This window comes from Halichondria panicea, chromosome 3 (genome assembly GCF_963675165.1).
Source record: "Halichondria panicea chromosome 3, odHalPani1.1, whole genome shotgun sequence".
In the NCBI taxonomy this organism is placed as follows: domain Eukaryota; kingdom Metazoa; phylum Porifera; class Demospongiae; order Suberitida; family Halichondriidae; genus Halichondria; species Halichondria panicea.
Window position 1 is genome coordinate 2,038,598 of NC_087379.1, and position 21,488 is coordinate 2,060,085.

At 42.2% G+C, this 21,488-nt stretch overlaps 6 protein-coding genes, 1 long non-coding RNA gene and 1 pseudogene across 11 annotated transcripts in view; 3 read left to right on the plus strand and 5 right to left on the minus strand.

Moving 5' to 3' along the window:
• Positions 1-950, plus strand: part of LOC135334367 (uncharacterized) — a 6,678-nt gene extending 5,728 nt beyond the window's left edge. The window contains exon 3 of the long non-coding RNA XR_010394257.1: positions 657-950. This is a non-coding gene — a long non-coding RNA (uncharacterized LOC135334367). The remainder of the gene's footprint in view (positions 1-656) is intronic.
• Positions 1-4,421, plus strand: part of LOC135334296 (transcription elongation factor SPT5-like) — a 23,369-nt gene extending 18,948 nt beyond the window's left edge. The window contains exon 24 of the mRNA XM_064529428.1: positions 4,174-4,421. Within this exon, the coding sequence (XP_064385498.1) occupies positions 4,174-4,386 (213 nt within the window). The 3' untranslated portion in view covers positions 4,387-4,421. The remainder of the gene's footprint in view (positions 1-4,173) is intronic.
• The window catches only part of LOC135334347 (short-chain collagen C4-like), a 16,103-nt gene extending 4,693 nt beyond the window's left edge, over positions 1-11,410 (minus strand). The window contains exons 1-3 of one of the 3 annotated variants that reach the window (XM_064529508.1): positions 8,768-10,122; positions 8,281-8,350; positions 7,928-8,215 (exon numbers count right to left, since the gene is read on the minus strand). In XM_064529508.1, coding sequence (XP_064385578.1) covers positions 7,928-8,215; positions 8,281-8,327 — 335 coding nt within the window. In that variant the 5' untranslated portion in view covers positions 8,328-8,350; positions 8,768-10,122. Of the gene's footprint in view, positions 1-7,927; positions 8,217-8,280; positions 8,362-8,601; positions 8,734-8,767; positions 10,123-11,394 lie in introns of those variants that run through there. The other 2 variants (XM_064529510.1, XM_064529511.1) reach the window with 2 other exon arrangements.
• On the minus strand, positions 1,685-3,165 carry LOC135334323 (TNF receptor-associated factor 4-like). Its single transcript, XM_064529463.1, has one exon. It carries the CDS (start codon positions 3,138-3,140, stop codon positions 1,863-1,865), a length of 1,278 nt encoding a protein of 425 aa, XP_064385533.1. The 5' UTR covers positions 3,141-3,165; the 3' UTR covers positions 1,685-1,862.
• Positions 2,897-21,488, plus strand: part of LOC135334312 (probable serine/threonine-protein kinase DDB_G0271682) — a 27,070-nt gene continuing 8,478 nt past the window's right edge. The window contains exon 1 of one of the 3 annotated variants that reach the window (XM_064529450.1): positions 2,897-3,036. The gene's annotated coding sequence lies outside the window, so the exon portion shown is untranslated. Of the gene's footprint in view, positions 3,037-14,918; positions 15,395-15,483; positions 15,937-21,488 lie in introns of those variants that run through there. The other 2 variants (XM_064529449.1, XM_064529448.1) reach the window with 2 other exon arrangements.
• On the minus strand, positions 11,420-14,930 carry LOC135333106 (collagen alpha-1(XXI) chain-like; annotated as a pseudogene).
• Positions 17,557-19,039, minus strand: LOC135334322 (TNF receptor-associated factor 5-like). The gene has a single exon (XM_064529462.1). The coding sequence runs from the start codon at positions 19,001-19,003 to the stop codon at positions 17,684-17,686; it is 1,320 nt and encodes a 439-aa protein (XP_064385532.1). The 5' UTR covers positions 19,004-19,039; the 3' UTR covers positions 17,557-17,683.
• On the minus strand, positions 20,168-20,629 carry LOC135333107 (TNF receptor-associated factor 4-like). Its single transcript, XM_064528029.1, has one exon. It carries the CDS (start codon positions 20,627-20,629, stop codon positions 20,168-20,170), a length of 462 nt encoding a protein of 153 aa, XP_064384099.1.

Genomic DNA, 21,488 nt, shown 5'->3' on the forward strand with positions numbered 1-21,488 from the left:
TCCTAAACAGTGTCTAACTATTATATATACGCCTATTACTATACTGTGGGTGGCCTGACAGGTGGTCTGCATGTGTCTGACCTTTGAGTGTGGTCGCTGTTAATGTCAAGTGTCCACCCCATTTTGTGTTTGGTGTGTATATTTAGAGGAGGAAACCTTACAGGGTAACTCTCCCATGCATGCATTAACTATAGTTGCTGAGCATGTGTGTTGTGCTTTTACCTGCATTGAGACCCAAAGGAACAAAGAACACGTCTGCATGTTAGAATTTCTGAAAAGAACTGCTATATTATTATGACACATTACAGGTTTTTTACCTTTTTACCTGTTTTTATTCCCTGTACCCCAGAGGAGGTGGGACGTGTGTCATCAGTCACATGGCAATTATGGAATGTGTGACATACAACGTTTATGTTAGGCTCTTGACCTTTAACCTTTGCTTACATTTCAGTGTAGCTATGGTGCCTGTGGTAGATCTACTGTTGTGCTCTCTAGCAAGCTTTGACCTTTTTGGTTGATAGTGCTGTCAACATGTTGATATTATGCACTGTCAGGTTTCCACCCATTTTGTGGCACACCATACAAAAACAAAATGGGGAGAAAATCTCACAGTGAAACCCTGTCAGGTTATGTTTGATGACACAGTCCCCCTACAGTAGTCAGGAACGTACTGGTATGATTTCATCTAGTGGAAGAACCCCTCGTTTGGAGCCAAGACCCCATGGTTCCGGGGCAGTATGGCCCCCATGCACAGCTCTCAAACACCTGCATGCACGACAGTGAGTTGGGGGGAGGGTATATATGTCACACTTTTTAATTTGTTTTTTTGCGATGTACCTCTTGCGTTTAGAGATCACTTACAAAGAGAGAGAGTATCGAACGTAGGCATACTGTGCATCAGATGTATGCGGAGAGTAACGTGACTTCCTGTATCTGTCACAAGCTTGGAATTTGCACACTGACCAATCCAAGTGTGGGTGATGTAATGTATCAAGAAAGTAGATTACATCACCCACACTTGGATGGGTTAATGTATCAAGAAAGTAGATTACATCACCCACACTTGGATGGGTTGATAGATTACATCACCCACGCTTGGATTGGTCAGTGTGCAAATTCCAAGCTTGTGACAGATACAGGAAGTCACGTTACTCTCCGCATACATCTGATACACAGTATGCCTACGTTCGATACTCTCTTCTCTATCATATACTCTTGGTGAAAATCATGTCCTTTTGCTACCTTTGTCTGTAGCAATATTATGAGGCTACTAATAATTTTCCCCCTCTTCTCCACAACAGGTGGTCGTAGCCCCCCCCCCAGCTATGGGTACATGACCCTTCTCATGATCCCTCTCAGACCCCCCAGCATGGCGGTAGTGCCTGGGACCCCAGTGTGGCTAACACTCCAGCAAGGTGTGCGTACACATGCAGCTCCTCTGTAGTGCAGCACAGTGAGCTACGGCAGTATGTGTATACTGACGTACCTTCTGTGTGTACTCTAGTCCAATGAATACATGTAGCCTGCCATGTTGTATATATACTGAAAGTGTGTTCATAATAAATTATTGTTCCTCTCTTTGTCAGACCTGATGAGCCACAAATACACTACAATGATATTATCAATAGATGCATGCATGTATACAACTTCATATAGATAGATCCACTTTCTTTGTATGAAATTCATTTCGAAAAAAGCTTATTCATCACTTAAATTTTTGAGCAAGAGCATAACATAGCAAGAGGCATTAGCACAGCGCAGCTTAATTGCAACACTCGTTATACATGTAAACAAAATTGTCTTGCTATACCGTGCCAATAAAGTTGCATACCATGTAATAACTACAATGTCATGCAGTTAGTTTATTTCTCTTTCACAAACATTTGGAACTTGACGTGGCCATTAACGATGTACTTGACTCCACAAGAAGGTTTTTCTATAGTGTCGCAGTTTATTTTAATCTCATCGTTATAGTGCCTCATCCTCACTTTCAAATCTCTGGTAATCTGATAGTTGTTATGGTCACCGGCCTGGTTGAACATAGTTGCTGTCATAGCGAAGGTTTTTGGCCAATCGAGCTTGTCGTTAGCTTGGGCCGAAACAGGGGTGAGCTCAATATCAAGTGTACCCTTAAAATTGTTGAAATACAAATTAACCTTCATGATGTATCCTGTTGGAAAAGTCTGAAACTGCTCACTGTTGGTCCATCTGCTCGTTTCATATGCATACTTGACAGTCATACTAGTGCAGCTAGTCCCTACATAGCGTGTAAGAGTGTCCACTTGGCTGGATAAAACTGACAGCTCTTTAGATTTGGATTGAATTTCTGTTACCAATTCTATTTGTTGCTCTTTGAATGACTGTTTCAATTCACTGCGTAATTTTTCATTTTCGTTTTGTAGTTTAGCAATTGCTTCATCTTGCCTTTTCTGATTGTTTATGAAATAGCTAGTCGATAACCTCAAGTGTTTCTGAGCAGCTTGCTCCATGTGTTTGTCCGCGTCCTTCCGTTGGACCACCTCCTCACAGCCCAGCTCCTTCAGCTCACACTCGACCATTATCAGAGGACACTCTCTCAGGTGCCCCTCCAGTTGACCTCTCTCTGGGGGAGCCACTCCACACTCGTTGGGGCACGCCACCGGATACTTTGAGCACACTGGGAGGTGGTCGTCTTGGATCTCTTGATATGTTCCCTCCAGCAGACAGTAGTCACAGCTGTGTGGTCTCTTGGGACAATCGTTAGTTGTGTGCTTCGTTAGAAATCTTCTTTCAACACTTTCTCCACAGTTGTACTGGCAATCCACAGAAACTAATGCGCATTTCTCTCCAAGGTGTTGTTCTAGCTCTCCCAAACCACTCACCCAGTCACAACCAACAGCTTTGTTATCGCAATAGACCTTGAGATCGAGAAGTCTTCTTCGGTGCTTTTTGTCTAGAAACACGGTGAAACTATCGATCTTACAAAAGGGGCAAGGTTTGTTGTCGGTGAGTATCTTTTGGATGCAGGCTTGACAGAAGTGTTGTCCACAGCAGCTGGTGAGGCTGGGCTCTCGGGTCACATGCAGACACAGGGGGCACTCGTAATCCCCCACACTCTGAACGAACTCACACTGGTAGCCACTCAATTGAGGGGAGGCCATTTTGGTGTTTAGAATAGTGTCACATGAGCAATTGTATTATTATAATCAGTTGTTTACCGAATTAGGGCAATGGTATGCTTTGTTTGTGTACATACGCTATACGGTATTTCATGATGCTGTAAAATTCATATTTGTTACAGTACTATAGCTGTATGCTCGTATAGTTTGTCCCAACCTTGATGCAAAAAATGCATGCACACCACGAACATAGTTCTAATCTCATCATATTCACCCTCCACCTACAGTGGTCAGGAGCGTACTGGTATGCCTCTCGACTTCTTTGGATACAAGATCCCACTTGGTGCTTTTCCTAGGCCTCTCTCCTCTCCCGAACAGTTTACCAGTACTAAATTAACTCCTTCATCTTCGACGTCCAATAAGAGTCTGAGTGACCTTTATGGGTACTAGCCATCTTATAGAACGAATTGAGAACAGAATGAGAACAAGTTCACTGTTTATAGAACATATGAGACAGTGCTGCTATTGAACCTCGTGCTACTTAACACGCATGCGCGTTCTTCAATTGTCAATTTTGACATTATCATGCATGGGGTAGGACCACCCCCTCGTTTGAATCCCAGACCCCCATGGTGAGCAGCATGACCCCCAGCTACTCAATGACCACCAATGCAGTGTCTCTTGCATACATGTACATGTACAGCCTGACTGCATGTACCCCCTTACATGTACTGGTACTCAGAGAATGTCCTTGGGACACATTATGTTTGTGTTTGTGGATCATTGATTTTGTGTGCCCCGACGTCATGTGATCATGTGTAGTCCAGTTGCCTTCTCTGCCCCACCCCACAGACACCACCACCCTTTGGTTGGTTAGATACTTTCCTACGAAAGCCTTTTACAATAGAGTATGACATTGTTTCAACACACACAGTACACACTTGTGCCTCTACATCCGGTATTATATAGTGTGTTTAGGCTATAATTATATTTATTACATGTAAGTTTCCCTGTATTATTACCCTCTCTCACACCCTCACATCACACACATACCCCATGCACACATGTCCACCAGGTGAAGGGGATCACTGGTCCGAACAGAGGTTACGTAGGGACACTCATCAACATTGACGAGGGGGACGGGATCGTTAAACTGGATGCTGACTCAGCACTCAAAATTATCAGTCTCAACCAGCTGGCCAAGTATGCCTCGTCACTGAACTTTGAATCTGGAACTTTAGTTATTGATTTGAATAAGACATTGATAACTTACAGTAGTATATTTTGATCAGTTACTGTATGACTGTACACATCACACGACATGCTGTCATTATTATTATTTACGATTTATTGACAATGCTTCATAACAGACTTTGAACACAAAGGTAATGATGGAGGGTGTACAGGTTTGATACACATAACGTGTGATACAATAAGGTAGTATAATGAGATTATAGTGGCTAACATTTCACAATTAAGCCTCTCCTCGATCTAGCGACTGTTGCCTAGATCGATGGGCTTGCTGTACACCCTCTGGGCCACCTCGATCGGCTCATTATAAATCCGTCTCATCCATCACCTCAACCTATGGGTGTGTGTGCATGGGGGCGATGGGATCGAGGAGTGGAGGGAGCTTGCAGTACTGCATTCACAAGGTCAAACACTGACAACACTGTGGTCAAGGAAGATTGATAGTAATGTAGTAAGTCTACTTTGACCCCAACTTGCAGCTTGAACAAGCTATTGCTAGCTAGCTAGCTAGGGAGATTCAACAATATGCAAGGCTAACCTACTGGCAGGAGCTAGTTAAGTAAGCATACTATAGAATTAAGGCTTAATTATAGTGTTTTATTTTGTGTGCTTGAAATGGTTCTTGTGGATACAGTGCATACATGTAGTCTAGATCTAGTTTTAATTATCCCTCCACACCCCAGGGACCCCGTCCCGGACCTGTCCGGACTCCCTACTCTATATAAGCTGATAATTAACTCTAGCCCGTAAGACTTACTGGCGTTATACTTTGTGTATCATGTTTAATTTAGTCCCGGCATCAGTGTATTGGGACACAATGAAGTATAGTACCGCAGTCACCCTTTGGGGACAAACCAACAGAAAAAAGTGGCATGCATGCGTATTGCCTGCATGCTTATATACATGTAGTAAGGAGTATACCCACCCAAAGATAAATTTGTTATAATCATTAATTTATACGCTGTTTGCAAACTGTAGACACTGCTCACAGGTGGACTATGTGGACTCATCTCGTAACCAGGTGGTCCTCAAGATGATCCCTTGTATCGAATACACCCGCAAGAGGGGGTGCTCCGTAGCTCTGATAAGGAGGACAGAAAAGAAGAAGAGGATGACCATCAGCCAAGCTCTTGAAACCAGAGGACATCAGGTTTGTAATACACTGTTGTCTCTGTAGTGACAATGTAAAGTACATGTAATACACCCTAACCCTAACTTTCATTTAGACTCTTATAGCTGCATGTATATAAGCTCTGGCATACACTGTACTCGCTAACAGATTGCTAATATAAACGGTGTGTTGAGTGAAAATCCCGGCACGACCGTACAATAATTATTGCGTTTTTTTATCACTCCCCATCCATATTTATAATTATTGTAAACTGGCGTGCATACAACACTGATTGTACATAATTATACACTAACATAGTAAAAAAACATTCGTTACAGTAATTAAAACATTAAATGAAACGCATCTATTAAAATTTCATGTAGAAATTACCAGAGGCGGTTGGACAGTATCACGTGCAACCGCATCTAGATTGTCACATGACCTCTAATTACTTTTACCTTGTTTTTGATGGTACACTTCATAGCTAAGAAACTGTGTAGTTTGTAGCTGTTTTTAGCTATTGGTCAAAGAGAGGAGGTCAAACTACACTGATATCCATCGCCAACCCTGTTCAACCCCACATTATAACGAAGCCAAAAAATTGCGTTGAAGGTAATTAAACTGTCTGTACTAGATCTAGCCACAGTGTGACTATATTTGGTGTAGAACATTAAAATAGTGATTAGAACATTGTAAGTAGAAGTGTCTATATGCTACTCTTTAGGTTCAGCGTAGTATGCAAGCATGAAAGAGCTGACGAAGGCAGAAGGTACTCCCAAGGACGCAACGATGGAGGTTCCTTTACTGACTTTAAAGGAGGTAAATATACCTCTGGTTGTGATACATGCACTCTTTTGTAGGTATTTATGGATGGCGAAAAGTGACCCTCATATTTTTTAGGAGGATGGACACGGGCCTATTTATTGCTGTATAATTGTGCATCAACAAAGAGGTTGATGTATTAAGTGTGAAGGTGATCTTACGGATTTCAGCATTGCTGCAAAAGAGCCCAATGTAGCCGTCCCCTTCAATGAGAAATGGTGGTTTTACTAGACATGTCACTCTGACCACCTTAAGCAAGATAACACAAGTTAGAGCACAGTTTCACAAACACCCTGTGACTGTGGAGCTACAACCTCCTCCTGGGGCAGGCTCACTGAACATTCTTATGCATCAGCTAGACGGCTTCACGAACTCTCATAATGTTAACTCACATGCATAATGTATTGTGTACATGTACTTATTATTATACTTCATAATTATTCTACTGATAGATCTGCTCACTCTATATAAATTAACTAAGAATGATGTGCTCAAAAGATCTACAACATTAGAATTAAACAGCCATGCATCTCTCTTGTATCCATGTAGTCAATTCCAAGCCGCATTAAAATATTTTGATCAGCCTTGTATCCATGCATCAATGCACTGCGCTTCGTTGAGGTCAATTGCATTCCAGCAATACTTTGCTTATAATTTATGTGTACGTGATACTGTCCAACCTCCTCTGAGAAATGACATAAATTTCTGTCATTTTAACACAATGATGCATCTCACATAACATAAGTGTTTTTTGCTGTGAATAAACTTGCCAAATTGAACAGTGAGTGTTACATGCATGGTCCACTTGAGCTTTTATAAATTAAACCCTTGTTATTTCTTCGACCCCAGCTGCATACATTACAGTACATGTATGCACGTGTAAAGTGTATCACTGACGACTGTCGACAGTGATACACCGTACTCGGCCCGACTGTATTGGTAGACAGTAACTTTTATAAGATCAGACACAGGTTTCTCCTTCTATTATTTAGACTTGTATATATACCATTGATTTTCATTTTAGCAATGTACATGCAGGCTTTGATGTCAATTCCATTCTACCAATTCAAATTAATTTTACAATGTCACTCTTTCAAAACGTTATGCACCGGATATTTGTGTTATTGTTGTTTACTTTGTGCAGACAACACAGTTGAGTTCTTTGTAGTCATTGTAAGGAGGGCAGGGTAGTCCAGTACCACAGTTAGCTTCAACATGGTAGAACAGAGCACCATCAGTATTCACACTACTTCCGCGCACCGACTCTTGTCCTTTATCAACACATTCAAACATCGAGCGTTTATAGCGCTGAAACCCACACATAAGATATCCCTCGTACTCTTTGGTCCAGTATTGAGGGCAGGAAGTCTTTGCAGGAATCATGAGAGCAATCGATCGACTCGCCACAAGGCAGACCGAACATGGAATATTGTGATCCTGTCTGCCTTGGACTGGATATTCATATTCAGCACCAAAGATGTGCGTGCTCCCTTGGATACCACTTCGAAAAGGTAGAGTGTATTCTGGATCAAGTGGTAGACATAGATGATTTGCTGCCCCACCAAGAGAGTATAGACTCCCCCCAACTATCCCATTGTATATCTGCTCTGTTCCAGGCATGTTTGGACAAGTGCTGTTCCCCCACCTTGTGTACACAACACCCCCGCTCTTTGGTCCCGGTGTACCAGTATTCCCTCGAGGGCCGGCCTCCCCCTTCACTCCAGGCAGTCCTCTAGGTCCTTGCGGCCCATTGGCTGGACCTGGCTCTCCTCTGAATCCAGGTGGTCCTATTATTCCATCTCTCCCATCTCTTCCTGAGCTGCCTGGTTGACCATCACCTCCCGCAGATCCAGGCTGACCGTCACGGCCATCTCTGCCTGGAATCCCTCGTTGTCCTTTAGGTCCCATTAGCCCTGGTGGTCCTGGCAGCTCACCTGTAATATCACAATAATAATTATAAGTATGAGATCAAAATTAAGTATGAGCCTAGTTAAATTTCCTGATGCCACTAGCACTTGTACAGCAACTATAACCGCAACAAACATGCTCCACTTTGTGTTTACCCACCCTGCAATGAAACTACGAAGTATAATAATTCTTCCATGGAGAGTATATAAATACCGGGTATATATGCAACTGTATAATAAGTAATAGTTTGGAGCCTGGAGGTATGAAACTCATCACAATAATAATAATTTATAATAATATTATTATAGTGCATGCATGATTATGGTATAGAATTTGCGTGCATGGCCTCAGATACATGTTATGTACAGCTTGCAGATTAGGAACAACGTGTATTAAAATGAATTAACTCACTGGCTATATTGTAGATAAATCACTTATATATATAGCAAGCGTTTTTCTGTCCTTTTAAATCAGAGCTTAGTTCTTGTTGACTCTTTATCGCCAGTATATATTATGCGTACTAAACAGCTAGGCCATCTCCTTTTTATAACAATGTATGCAAATCTGTATTGCTGACCTGTGTATGATTGGCCTGGCAGGTGGCAGGGTCATGTGAATGGTGGTGTGTCCCTTGTACCCTAAGTGTCGATCTGATCCTGTGTATGGTTTAGCTGTCAACATGTTGCTATCATGCAATGTCATGCAGGTCAGTTTCCTCCCTATTTTGTGTTTTGTGCAACACACAATGAGGAGGAAACTTGCACACAAAATGGGGAGGAAACCTGAAAACAGTGTATCCCAACACAAAATGGGGAGGAAACCTAACAGTGCCCGATATCAACATGTTGACAGCGACCACACTCCAGACTTCATACGCAGGGTCAAACACTTGGGGTACCTAGATCGAATAGATACTTTCTTCTTTCCAAATTATGTACCATAATAATTATCATACAGGGAGCTAGCAGGATTCCCGACAACCTGTTATCCACAGAGATGCACTAATGTTCTCCTTCTCTCTCTATACCCATGCAACGACAAATGGCTTGCCAAACTTTCTGAGTTTGGATCAGCCAACTTAGCTCGGGATTCCAGCACCCCCGGTCCATGCAGGTGCCATCCTGTACACTGCCCCCGAGGCCTATCGATGTCCCACTTCAACCACAACAAATCGATGTGTACAGTTTTGGAGTGCCGGCTTACTTGTGAGGTGATGAATGCCAGACTTCCAGAAGCAGAGTTTGCTGATGCACGTGGAAGGTGTATGGCCAGAGCTTCACCCACTCATCACCTCTTGCGTCTGTATATAGTCCCACTAAAACGAAACAACCCGAAACGAAGGTTAATAATGAGCTATAGGTTAGGGTTATAGGGTTAGGGTTAGGGATACAGAGTTAGGTGCATGCCACGAATTTGACTATACTGTTTCGTTTTAGTGGGACAACATGCGTGTGCGTTTCTCATTCCCCTCAGAACTAACCCCTCCCTGGACACCCTGCTTCTACAGCGTATCAATCTGCATTGGAGCCTTAGTATTAATTGGTACGTATAAATGTTAATTTTTTTATTGTAGTGTGAAGAATTACTCTGCAAATAAAGTGGGGGTGGCAAGATGCATGAAGGTGCTGTGGGTCAGAGATCAGAAAGCGCATGCATGTGGACTTATATACTAACTCTTTGTTGATGTGTACAAAAGTCAATGTGTTAATTGCTTAAATGGTTAATATGCAATGTTTTTACTACTTCATAGTTTAATGAGTTTTTGTGGTGTTGCTTTGTTCAACTCCTTTGTTGTGTGCAGGGCCCCTTGCTCCGGCCCTGCCCTTTTGCTATTTGTTATTGCCATTACCCACTTTTCTCTTTGTTGTTGTTGTTGCTAAACTCAGTAACAAAATGTCAAGTAAACTTGTACCATATAGCTATCTGCGGATAAGTATAGGAACCTGTTAGTTGGGCGTGGCCCGCGTCCAGGGTGGGGCCACCCCCAACTATAAGGAACCTGTCTCTATCTCCCAGACAATAGCTAACTTAAACTATATTAATTATAGCCTGTCTAGTTAGTAGTAATCATTTGACAAGAAAGAGCTCATCACTCCCTATTTAGATACTGCCGGTGGACCTATATACCGTCTCTTTCCACAAGAAGATTGTACCTGAAACTATAATTATCATACCTTTATCAGGTAATATACAAATTTCCAGATCCACCATTGGAAAGAGGAGTATGCATGTCCTCTCAATTTAAGGAGTACAAATAATATACAGTTTGAAAGACCAATTTTCAGGACAAATCAATGCATTTGCGAACTCTTTTTCCGACATGCAATATCTAAATGGAATGAACCACCAGAGAGAGTATCGTATGTAGGCATACTGTGTATGATAACGTGACTTCCTGTATCTCTCACAAGCCTTGGAATTTGCACACTTGGATTGGTCGGTGTGCAAATTCCAAGCCCACAGGAAGTCACGTTACTCTCCGCATACATCTGATACACAGTATGCCTATATTTGAATCTCTCTCTGTTATACTCTTGGCCTTCCCCACTCTCTCCTCTTCCTCCCCATCTCCCTATTTCTTCCCCACGTTGAATAAGCTTTTAATGAAGCTTTCAGACAGAATTTAAGTTTTGATCAAATCGAAATTTTATATTTCATTACACACAGGTGGTGGTGGTGGTAGAGGGGGTGGGGATCCCAAAGGTGGGCGTGACTCTACGATCATTGGCAAGACGGTGCGTGTGATTCATGGTCCATGTACAAAGGTTATGTGGGTATCATCAAGGATGCCACTGAGAGTACTGCTAGAGTGGAGCTGCACACCAGCTTGTAAGACCACCTCAGTAGATTGCCAGAGACTCCAGTAGCGTAGGAGGATAGGGTGGCTCCAGGAGCTGGAGCCCCCCATCTTTCTAGACTATTAAGTAGAGCTGCTGTGATATGAAGAGGATGAAGCTATAGTGGTCTTGTATATAAACCCAGCTAGGGCCGGTAAACTCAGTTTCACATGTAAAACATAAGCCCACGTGGTGTTTTAATTAGTGACCTTTTGACATTGGCGTACCTCCTCTGCAAACACACTATCGTATACCTCGCTTGTGCATGCGCACCGAGTATGGCCCCGGAGCCATGCTTTAATATCATTATTTTCTTGGCCATAAAATTACAAGTCACTCCGCTAAACTATACGAAACGTTTATGCACCTTATACTTGACGTGTTGTTGTTGTTTACTTTGTGCAGACAACACAGTTGAGTTCTTTATAGTCATTGTAAGGAGGGCAGGGTAGTCCAGCTGTACCACAGTGAGCTTCAGCATGGTAGAACAGAGCACCATTATTACTCGCATTACTTCCGGGCACCGACTCCTGTCCTTTATCAACACACTCGAACATTGAGCGTTTATGGCTTTCATGCTCAGACATAAGATATCCCTCGTACTCCTTGGTCCAGTATTGAGGGCATGAAGTCTTTGCTGGAATCATGAGAACAATTGATCGACTCGCCACAAGGCAGACCGAACATGGAATATTGTGGTCCTGTGTGCCTCGGACTGGTTGTTCATATTCAGCTCCATAGACGTATATGTACCCTTGGGTACCACTTCGAAAAGGTAGAGTGTATTTTCTGGATCAAGAGGTAAGCATAGATGATTTGCTGCCCCACCACTGTGAGTGTAGTGACTTCCCCCAACTATCCCGTTGTATATCTGCTCTGTTCCAGGCACGTTTGGACAAGTGCTGTTCCCCCACCTTGTGTACACAACACGCGCGCTCTTTGGTCCCGGTGTACCAGTATTTCCTTGAGGGCCGGCCTCCCCCTTCACTCCAGGCAATCCTCTAGGTCCTTGCGGCCCATTGGCTGGGCCTGGATCTCCTCTGAATCCAGGTGGTCCTGTTATTCCATCCCTCCCATCTCTTCCTGAGCTCCCTGGTTGACCATCACTTCCCGCAGATCCAGGCTGACCATCACGACCATCTCTGCCTGGAATCCCTCGTTGTCCTTTAGGTCCCATTAGCCCTGGTGGTCCTGGAAGCTCACCTTTGGCACATATTAGTATGGTGTAGTAGCAAGTATGTGCATGTTATAAGTGTTGTGGTCAAATTACGAATCTGACTCAATTACCTGATGCCATGTGTACAGCAACTATAATCACAACAAACACGCTCAACTTCATGTTCATCATGTACCAAGCTCTGTCTTCTTAGCTGCAATGAAAGAATTATGTGCAAAGGAACACGGAGTGTATATGCATGTATATATATAGGAAAACATTGCAATCGTCACTGTGTATAGTGTGCATGCATGGTTATGATAATTATGGTAATAGATTTTGCACCTTGGCCTCAAATACACTAGCTTGTATATAGCTTGCAAATTTACGAACAACATTTAAATGAACTCACCAGCTATAATTGTAGATGAAGCACTTATACTGTACATGTAGCAAGTGTTTTTTTCTTAACCAGAGCTTAGATTTTGTTTCGCCAATATATGTACTAAACGTGCCATCTCCTTTTTATAACCATGCATGTGTGCATGCAAGTCTGCACTTTTAGCACTATAATTATTGCTGCATGTGTATGCATGGCTGGCCTGGCAGGTGGTAGGGTCTGTACATGTGTGACCTTCATTGTATGTAGCACTCTAAACCACAATGTAGCACTCTAAACTATACAATGAAATATCGCTGTCAACATGTTGATATCATACATGCACAGTCAGGTGTCCTCCCCATGTGTTTGGTGCATTTTGAGTGGGCAGATCAAAGGAAACACTGTGCCAATATCTGCCATATGGCATAGGTCAAGCCTTGAACTGTGCCACTATCTAGATACTGGCATAGTATGGCTGAAGTTACCTAAAGCCCACGCTCCACCCAGTAACCTGAAACGATCCGTATAACACTGTTAAACAGATTCAGTGGTTAGGCAGAAAACGTTTTTCATGCGTCTGGAGCATTCCACAGCCACCACAAGTAGTTGAAACTAGTTGTCCTATAAAAGAAGTGATGTGTACACGGAAAGGAATGCACAAGGAATGCAACAAATCAGTTGTTACACAGCTCACTCGTGTGTGCGCACATGGGATAATATTGGCTCAGTAGTGCCTTTGCCCTCGAGGCCTGCGGCCCTCGGGCCTAAGTCACTACTGAGCCAATGTATCCCATGTGGCACTTGTGCATGTGTCACAACTATAATAAATGCAGTGTCAGAACCTTATATGGCCCAGGAGCCATGTTTTATTCTACCAACTTCTTAGCCATAAAATTAACTACTTGATCTCTATACTAAACTGCATGTTCAGAACGTTTATGCACCATACACTGGACAATGTTATTGTTGTTTACTTTGTGCAGACAACACAGTGGACTTCTTTGTAGTCATTGTAAGGAGGGCAGGGTAGTCCAGCTGTACCACAGTTAGCTTCAACATGATAGAACAGAGCACCATTGGCATTAGCATTACTTCCAGGCACCGACTCCTGTCCTTTGTCAACACATTCGAACATCGAGCGTTTATGGGTGTGACTCTCGGACATAAGGTATCCTTCGTACTCTTTGGTCCAGTATTGAGGGCACGAAGTCTTTGCAGGAATCATGAGAGCAATCGATCGACTCACCACAAGGCAGACCGAGCAGGGAACATTGTGTTGATGTGTTCCTCGGACTGGATATTCATATTCGGCTCCATACATGTACATTTTCCCTTGTTTACCACTATGAAAAGGTAGAGTGTATTCTGGATCAAGAGGTAAGCATAGATGATTTGCTGCCCCCCCATGAGAGTAATGACTTCCCCCAACTATCCCGTTGTATATCCGCTCTGTTCCAGGCACGTTTGGGCAAGTGCTGTTCCCCCACCTTGTGTACACAACACCCCCGCTCTTTGGTCCCGGTGTACCAGTATTCCCTCGAGGGCCGGCCTCCCCCTTCACTCCAGGCAATCCTCTAGGTCCTTGCGGCCCATTGGCTGGGCCTGGCTCTCCTCTGAATCCAGGTGGTCCTGTTATTCCATCCCTCCCATCTCTTCCTGAGCTCCCTGGTTGACCATCACTTCCCGCAGATCCAGGCTGACCATCACGACCATCTCTGCCTGGAATTCCTCGTTGTCCTTTAGATCCCATTAGCCCTGGTGGTCCTGGCAGCTCACCTTTGGTAAGGTGTAGCATGCAAGTATAATATGATAATAATAATAATTATGTGCATGCATGTTGTAGTAAAATTATGAGTCAATACCTGATGCCATGTGTACAGCAACTATAATCACAACAAACACGCTCCACTTCATGTTCATGTACCAAACTCTGTCTGCCTGCAATGAAATAATTATATGCAAAGTAAATTAATTCTTCCATAGAGTATACGTATATAGATATAACTACTGAACGGTGTTACTGCGGTATACACGTGTAAATAATTAGTTTAGTGTTGTATATAGGTGCATGATCAGAAACACTTTCTCTACAATCGTCACAGTTCATTGTGCAGGTATATAGAGTTTGCTTGCAATTGTGGCCTCAAATACACATAATTATAACTATAGCTTGCAAATGTATACTAACAACATGTAAATGAACTCACTGCATGGCATTGCATGATGAAGTAGTGCCTAGCGTTTCCTCTTCTTTTAATCAAGTTTTAATATGATCTTGTTACACTACAAACACGCGTTGCCATCTCCTTTTTATAACGCATGCACGTCTGCATTCACTTGTAGCACTTTATTGCTGTGTGTGGTATGACAGGTGGCAAGGTCTATAATTATGTGTATGTCTATAATAACCTTTCATGGTTTAGAGTGTGGTCGCTGTCATGTTGATATAATTATCTTTCACTGTCAAGTTTTCACCCCATGCATTTTGTGTTTGCATATAGTGGGTATATATTTTATGACATACTTCTTGAGTTGTGTAACTTCAATTGTGTGCTGTACATGTAGAGACCATTTGACAACTCCAAGACGCCCTTGTACAGTATTTCACAAGCTATATATGTATCTATATGATAAATCTGTGGCCATTATGTCACAGTATACTTTTGATTTGTTTTATAGACATGTGTGCATGTGTACATGTACACGCTTGTCACATCACCTGAGCACCTCTCCCCACAGTTGAAGGTTTGTCTACTATACCTGCACCTGCAGCTGTGTCAGGAGACGAGCAGTGGAGTTCAGCTGGGAAACCTGGTCCAGTTAGAGTGGGTAAGTGCAAGCATGCATGTATGCTTGCACTTATAATTATAGCCAAGCGCAATTGGTGCTCTATAACGGCTTCTGAATACAGTACATTTGTAAGCCCCCATGTAGGTTTTCCTCTGATCTGAGATCAAAGGAAAACCTAAAACCCATACACATGCGTGTGGTACACGTATACAGCTGTGGAAACCACAATGCTACAGTACTAATAATTATTGCCAAGCGCAATTGGTGCTCTATAACGGCTTCTGAATACAGTACATTTGTATGGAAGCCCCCATGTAGTTTTTCCTTTGATCTCAGATCAAAAGAAAACCTAAAAACCCATACACATGCGTGTGGTACATGTATACAGCTGTGGAAACCACAATGCTACAGTACTAATATTGCCAAGCGCAATTGGTACTCGATAACATTGAGCTATTTGAGCTTCTGCAGTAATTATTACAAAACAACGGATCTGCATAGTGTATACGTCAGTATATTCCTCGAAGCAGAGCCAGGAACAACATTCACAGGCAACAGCAGCAGAACGACTCACTGTCAAGGTTGAAATAGCAATAGCATGTTTTCTGAATACAGGCATGGCCCGACCTTCCGTTAAGACGGGAGGTTGGGTTGCAAGCTTATCTAGGATTTGTTCTGCTACATTATGTAACACTGCTATTGAATATTATTATTCTCAGTGAGTGTTAACCAATTTGATTTGATGACGTAGCTAAACCACAGCATACACTGCATGCGGTTTCGCAACTAGGAAGTATAACGAACCACGTGAAAAATGCTGCAATCTGATAAGGTGCCACTATATTGGCGGCAGAACAAATCCCAGATTGTTTGCAACTCGACCTCCCGTCCTAACGGAAGGTCGGGCCACACCCAACTACATTTGTGTCAGTATGGGAGCCCCCATATAGTTTTTCCTTTGATTTGAGATCAAAGAAAAACCCATGTGTGCCCCTTGTATGTATAGTACAGCTGTGGCAACCACAATGCTATACAGTAGAACCTCGATTATCCAGCCCTCCATTATCCGGAACCTCGATTATCCGGCTTGGCAGTTTTCTTGTTATCAGATTAGAAAATGGGCGTGTCCCTTAAACGCGCATACGCGTTGCAGCTGTTACCATGGAGACATGCCTGCTTATCTTCTACGCATGCGCAGACAACCATGTGGCACTGCTGTTTATCAATAAAGTGGGTGGATCAAGGCGTGGTTTATATATTCGATTATCCGGCATATTCACTTATCCGGCCTGCTTCTGGAACCAAGGTGTCCGGATAATCGAGGTTCTACTGTACATGACATGTACATTATGCCCACAAACTGCAGGGTTTATACTAATTATCGTGTGATGTTGCTATTAGCAACTGGAGAGTGTACAGCAATTATAATCCCGTATCGCATCCGGTCCAGTAATTGCACGTCGTCATTGACTGCATGCAATTATCTGTCAAGTAATGGCATGCACGCTGTCGATGACAACGTATTGTTTTCGAAAAATGTTAACTTCATCATACGATTAGAAATCAATAGTATATAGTTACTCGTGCAATGAAAGCACACGGGTACTGATCCCTCGCTACATAACATAAAGCTACTAATAGCTTTTTATACACACATTATATCATGTATGATGAACATTTTATTTTGCTGCATGCAGGCAGAATCCAGAATCACAGGGAAACTCAAAGAGTGGGTAATGAGTAAATTTTAGTGGATTCATGAAATAGTAAATTCTTAGGTTTTGTTCCCACGGTGGTGGTGGTTGCTATGGTAGTGATGCAACATCCCATATACAGAGTTACTGGATTGCTTTGAACTGCCCAACTCACTGGGCAACAATAAGGGATTATAGCACTCATAACAAGCACTGGCAAGTTTAATAGCACTCGGTTATGCCTCGTTCAATTAGTAGCCTTGCCATTCACGGCTACTCGTGCTATTAATCCCATGACTCTTAGCCATACGTACCACTAATAGCACTGAGTATCTTGAGAAACTGCATGACCTTCGCCAAGCAGATCACCACTGCCTGCCTTCACTTTCATTGTGCTGCTGCATGGATCTCTGCACTATATAGACACTATAGCTATTGGTAGTAGCTGCGCAAGAGTTTACCATTATCTTCTATTGCAATAATAATTATAGAGCTAGAATTAGCTATCGTTATAATTTAATTTACATAAAAATAATGTCCATTGTTAAAATTAATAACAAAGCAGCAACACATTATTGTTCCTATAGCTATAATTATTATAGTGCCTATAAATAAATGTATTATATATACGTAGTCAAACTATAATTTTTTCGCTCGCAATTATTTTGAACTTGATGTGACCATTAACAATGTACCGCACTCCAAGAGGTGGGTAATCTATAGAGTCATAGTCTATTCGAAGTTGATCGTTATAGTCGCCCCTTGTAACTTCCAAATCTTTGGTAATCTGATAGTGGCTATGATCACCGGTCTGATTGAGCATAGTGACTGTCATTGTGAAGGTTTTTGGCCACTTGAGGTTGACGTTTGCTCTGGTGTTCACTGGGGTGAGCTCAAACTCAATCCTGCCTGATTCGTATGTAAAGTATAAATTAACCTTCATGATGTATCCTGTTGGAACAGTACGGAAATCATAACTGTTTATCCATCTTTTAACCTTCACCTTTTCTTTTATATAGTCGACAGTCACATTAGTAACGCTAACGCCCACGTGTTGTGTGAGAGTGTCTATCTGACTGGATAAATCTAACAGCTCTTTAGATTTGGATTCAAGCTCTTCTTCTAGTTTTCCATACCTTTGTCGTAAGTTGTCAATAATTATTAATTCTTCATTCTTTTCTCGTAGCTTAGCGTTTATATCTTCTTGTAAATTAGCAATTTTTTCGTCTTGCCTCTTCTGATTCTTGATAAAGTAGCTAGTCGATAACCTCAAGTGTTTCTGAGCAGCTTGCTCCATGTGTTTGTCCGCGTCCTTCCGTTGGACCACCTCCTCACAGCCCAGCTCCTTCAGTTCACACTCGACCATTGCCAGAGGACACTCTCTCAGGTGCCTCTCCAGTTGACCTCTCTCTAGGAGAGCCACTCTACACTCGTTGGGGCACTCCACCAGGTACTTTGAGCACACTGGGAGGTGGTCATCTTGGATCTCTTGATACGTTCCCTCTATCAGGCAGTAGTTACAACTGTGTGGTCTCTTGGGACAATCGTTAGTTGTGTGCTTCGATAGAAATCTCCTTTCAATAGCTTCGCCACAGTTGTATTGGCAATCCACAAAAACTAATTGGCAATTCTCACCAAGGTGTTGTTCTAGCTCTCCCAAACCACCCACCCAGTCACAATCATTAGCTTTGTTATCGCAGTAGACCTTGAGATCGAGAACTCTTCTTTGTTGCTTCTTGTCTAAAAGTGTCGTGAAACTGTTCTCTTTACAAAAAGGGCAAGGTTTGTTGTCAGTGAGTATTGTTTGGATGCAAGCTTGACAGAAATGTTGTCCACAACAGCTGGTAAGGCTGGGCTCTCGGGTCACATGCAGACACAGGGGGCATTCGTAATCCTTCACACTCTCAACAAACTCACATTGCATAGTATAGCCACTCAATTGAAGGGAGGCCATTTTGGTGCTTAGAATAGTGTCACATGAGCGATGTCATTTATTGTCAGTGGTTTACCGAATTAGATCATATGCACTGTGTCATTTCATGATGCTCTAACCAATATATTCTTGGTGTTGTATCATAATTATTCATTTGCATACAGCCTTATTGTTATACTATTATTAGTGGGTACTAAATTTAGCATTTTAGCGATTTTTTAGCAAATTTGTGATTAGCATGTAATTAAGTACGCTCTAATATTAAAAAAATTATGAATCTCATAAAAAAAATTGTTTTTTCTACTTTTGAGGTTATGTTTAATTAAGCTAGCTCTTTTTGTCATCTGTACCTGACTCCATTCAACTTTAAAACTACATCTTTTGACAAATATTGTGCTAATAAATTTGCTACAAATAGCTAGTACCCTAAAAACTGAAAAATCTGTAAAATTTACCTATCTATATCTATAATAATAGTAACATTAAGGTATACGTTATGTTCGTCCCAACCTTATAATAAACATGTAGCTACTCTAGAGCTATATATATGGCATGTAAAAGTATAAATGCAGCAGGACTTCATAAACTAGGTAGTCTGACGATTATTTTTCGGTTACAAATATTTGGAACTTGACGTGGCCATTAACGATGTAGTTCACTCCAGGAGGTGGGTTATCTATAGTGTCATAGAATATTCGAATCTCATCGTTATGCTCCTTCCTCTTCACTTCTAAATCTTTGGTAGTGTGATAGTTGTCATAGTTACCGGCCTGGTTGAACATAGTGACAGTCATTGTGAAGATTTTTGGCCATTCGAACGTGTCGTTAGCTCGAGTATTCGTAGGAGTGAGCTCAAAATTAATCAAACTACCACCATTGAAAAACAAATTCACCTTTATGATGTATCCTGTTGGAATAGTATGAAACTGCTCACTGTTTATCCATCTTTGGTGCTTTACCATTTTCTTTGTATAGTTTACGGACACATTAGTGGAGATAGTGGCATATGTTGTGTAAGAATGTCCACCTGACTGGATAAATCTGACAGCTCCTTAGATTTGGATTCAATTTCTCGAGTTACATTCCCGTATTCTTGTTGTAACTTAGCAATTGCTTTATCTTGATTAGTTACTGCGGACAATTGTTGTTCGAACGGCTGTTTCAATAATCTTTCATTCTCTTCTTTTAGCCTAGCGAATGCTTTGTCTGATTCTTGCTAGTTGATAACCTCAAGTGTTTCTGAGCAGCTTGCTCCATGTGTTTGTCCGCGTCCTTCTGTTGGACCACGTCCTCACAGCCCAGCTCCTTCAGCTCACACTCGACCATTGCCAGAGGACACTCTCTCAGGTGCCCATCCAGTTGACATCTATCTGGGGGAGCCACTCCACACTCGTTGGGGCACTCCACCAGGTACTTTGGGCACACTGGGAGGTGGTCGTCTTGGATCTCTTGATACGTTCCCTCCAGCAGACAGTAGTCACAGCTGTGTGGTCTTTTGAGACAATCGTTAGTTTTGTGCTCTGTTAGAAATCTCCTCATATAAACTTCTCCACAGTTGTATTGGCAATCCACAACAACAAATTTGCATTTCTCGCCAAGGTGTTGTTCTAGCTCAGTCTCCCAAACCATCCACCCAGTCACAACCATCAGCTTTCTTATCGCAGTAGACCTTGAGATCGAGGACTCTTCTTTGTTGCTTCTTGTCTAGCATGGTCACGTACCCTGTCTCTTTGCAAAGTGGGCAAGATTCTTTGTCAGTGAGTATCTTTTGGATGCAGACTTGACAGAAGTGCTGTCCACAGCAGCTGGTGAGGCTGGGCTCTCGGGTCACATGCAGACACAAGGGGCATTCGTAGTCCTTCACACTCTAAACAAACTCACACTGGTAGCCCAATTGAGGAGAGGCCATTTTGGTGTTTAGAATAGTGTCACATGAGCAATTTTAATACTAAATTTAGGTATACTAATTGGCTTGCTTTAATTTGTGTGTATATTCATGCATGTGGTTATATTTCATGATGCTGTAAGTGTAACCACGATGTTGTTTTAATCATTATAATTGTTACAGCTGCATGTATATACTTGTCCCAACCAGCTGAATTAGTAAAACCAGTAGGTTTTACATAGGATTGGCAGTGGGTTTGCCCGTGTTTAGCAATATTTCAATTATTTTGACTCATGTTCAAACTGTTCTATCTCTGCAGGGAAAGGCCACATCAAGAAACTGGCTAGACAGATAGTTTATTTAGCCTTTTCTCTCTTTGTATCTCTCATTTCATAATCCATGAACATTTTAATGAATGAATATTGTCATTTTAAAAATTGTACTATTTCTACGTTTCACCGCTCTTTGTCTGACTGACTAAGTAAGTAAGTAAGTGAGTAAGTTTCTTGCCCAGCATTTGCTCCAAGTACAGCCATCTCCAGGACATTCTGCACAGGGTTTCCAAACGACTACAACCTGGATTAAAAAGCGCTTCTTCAGATTTGCGATTGCTTCCACGAG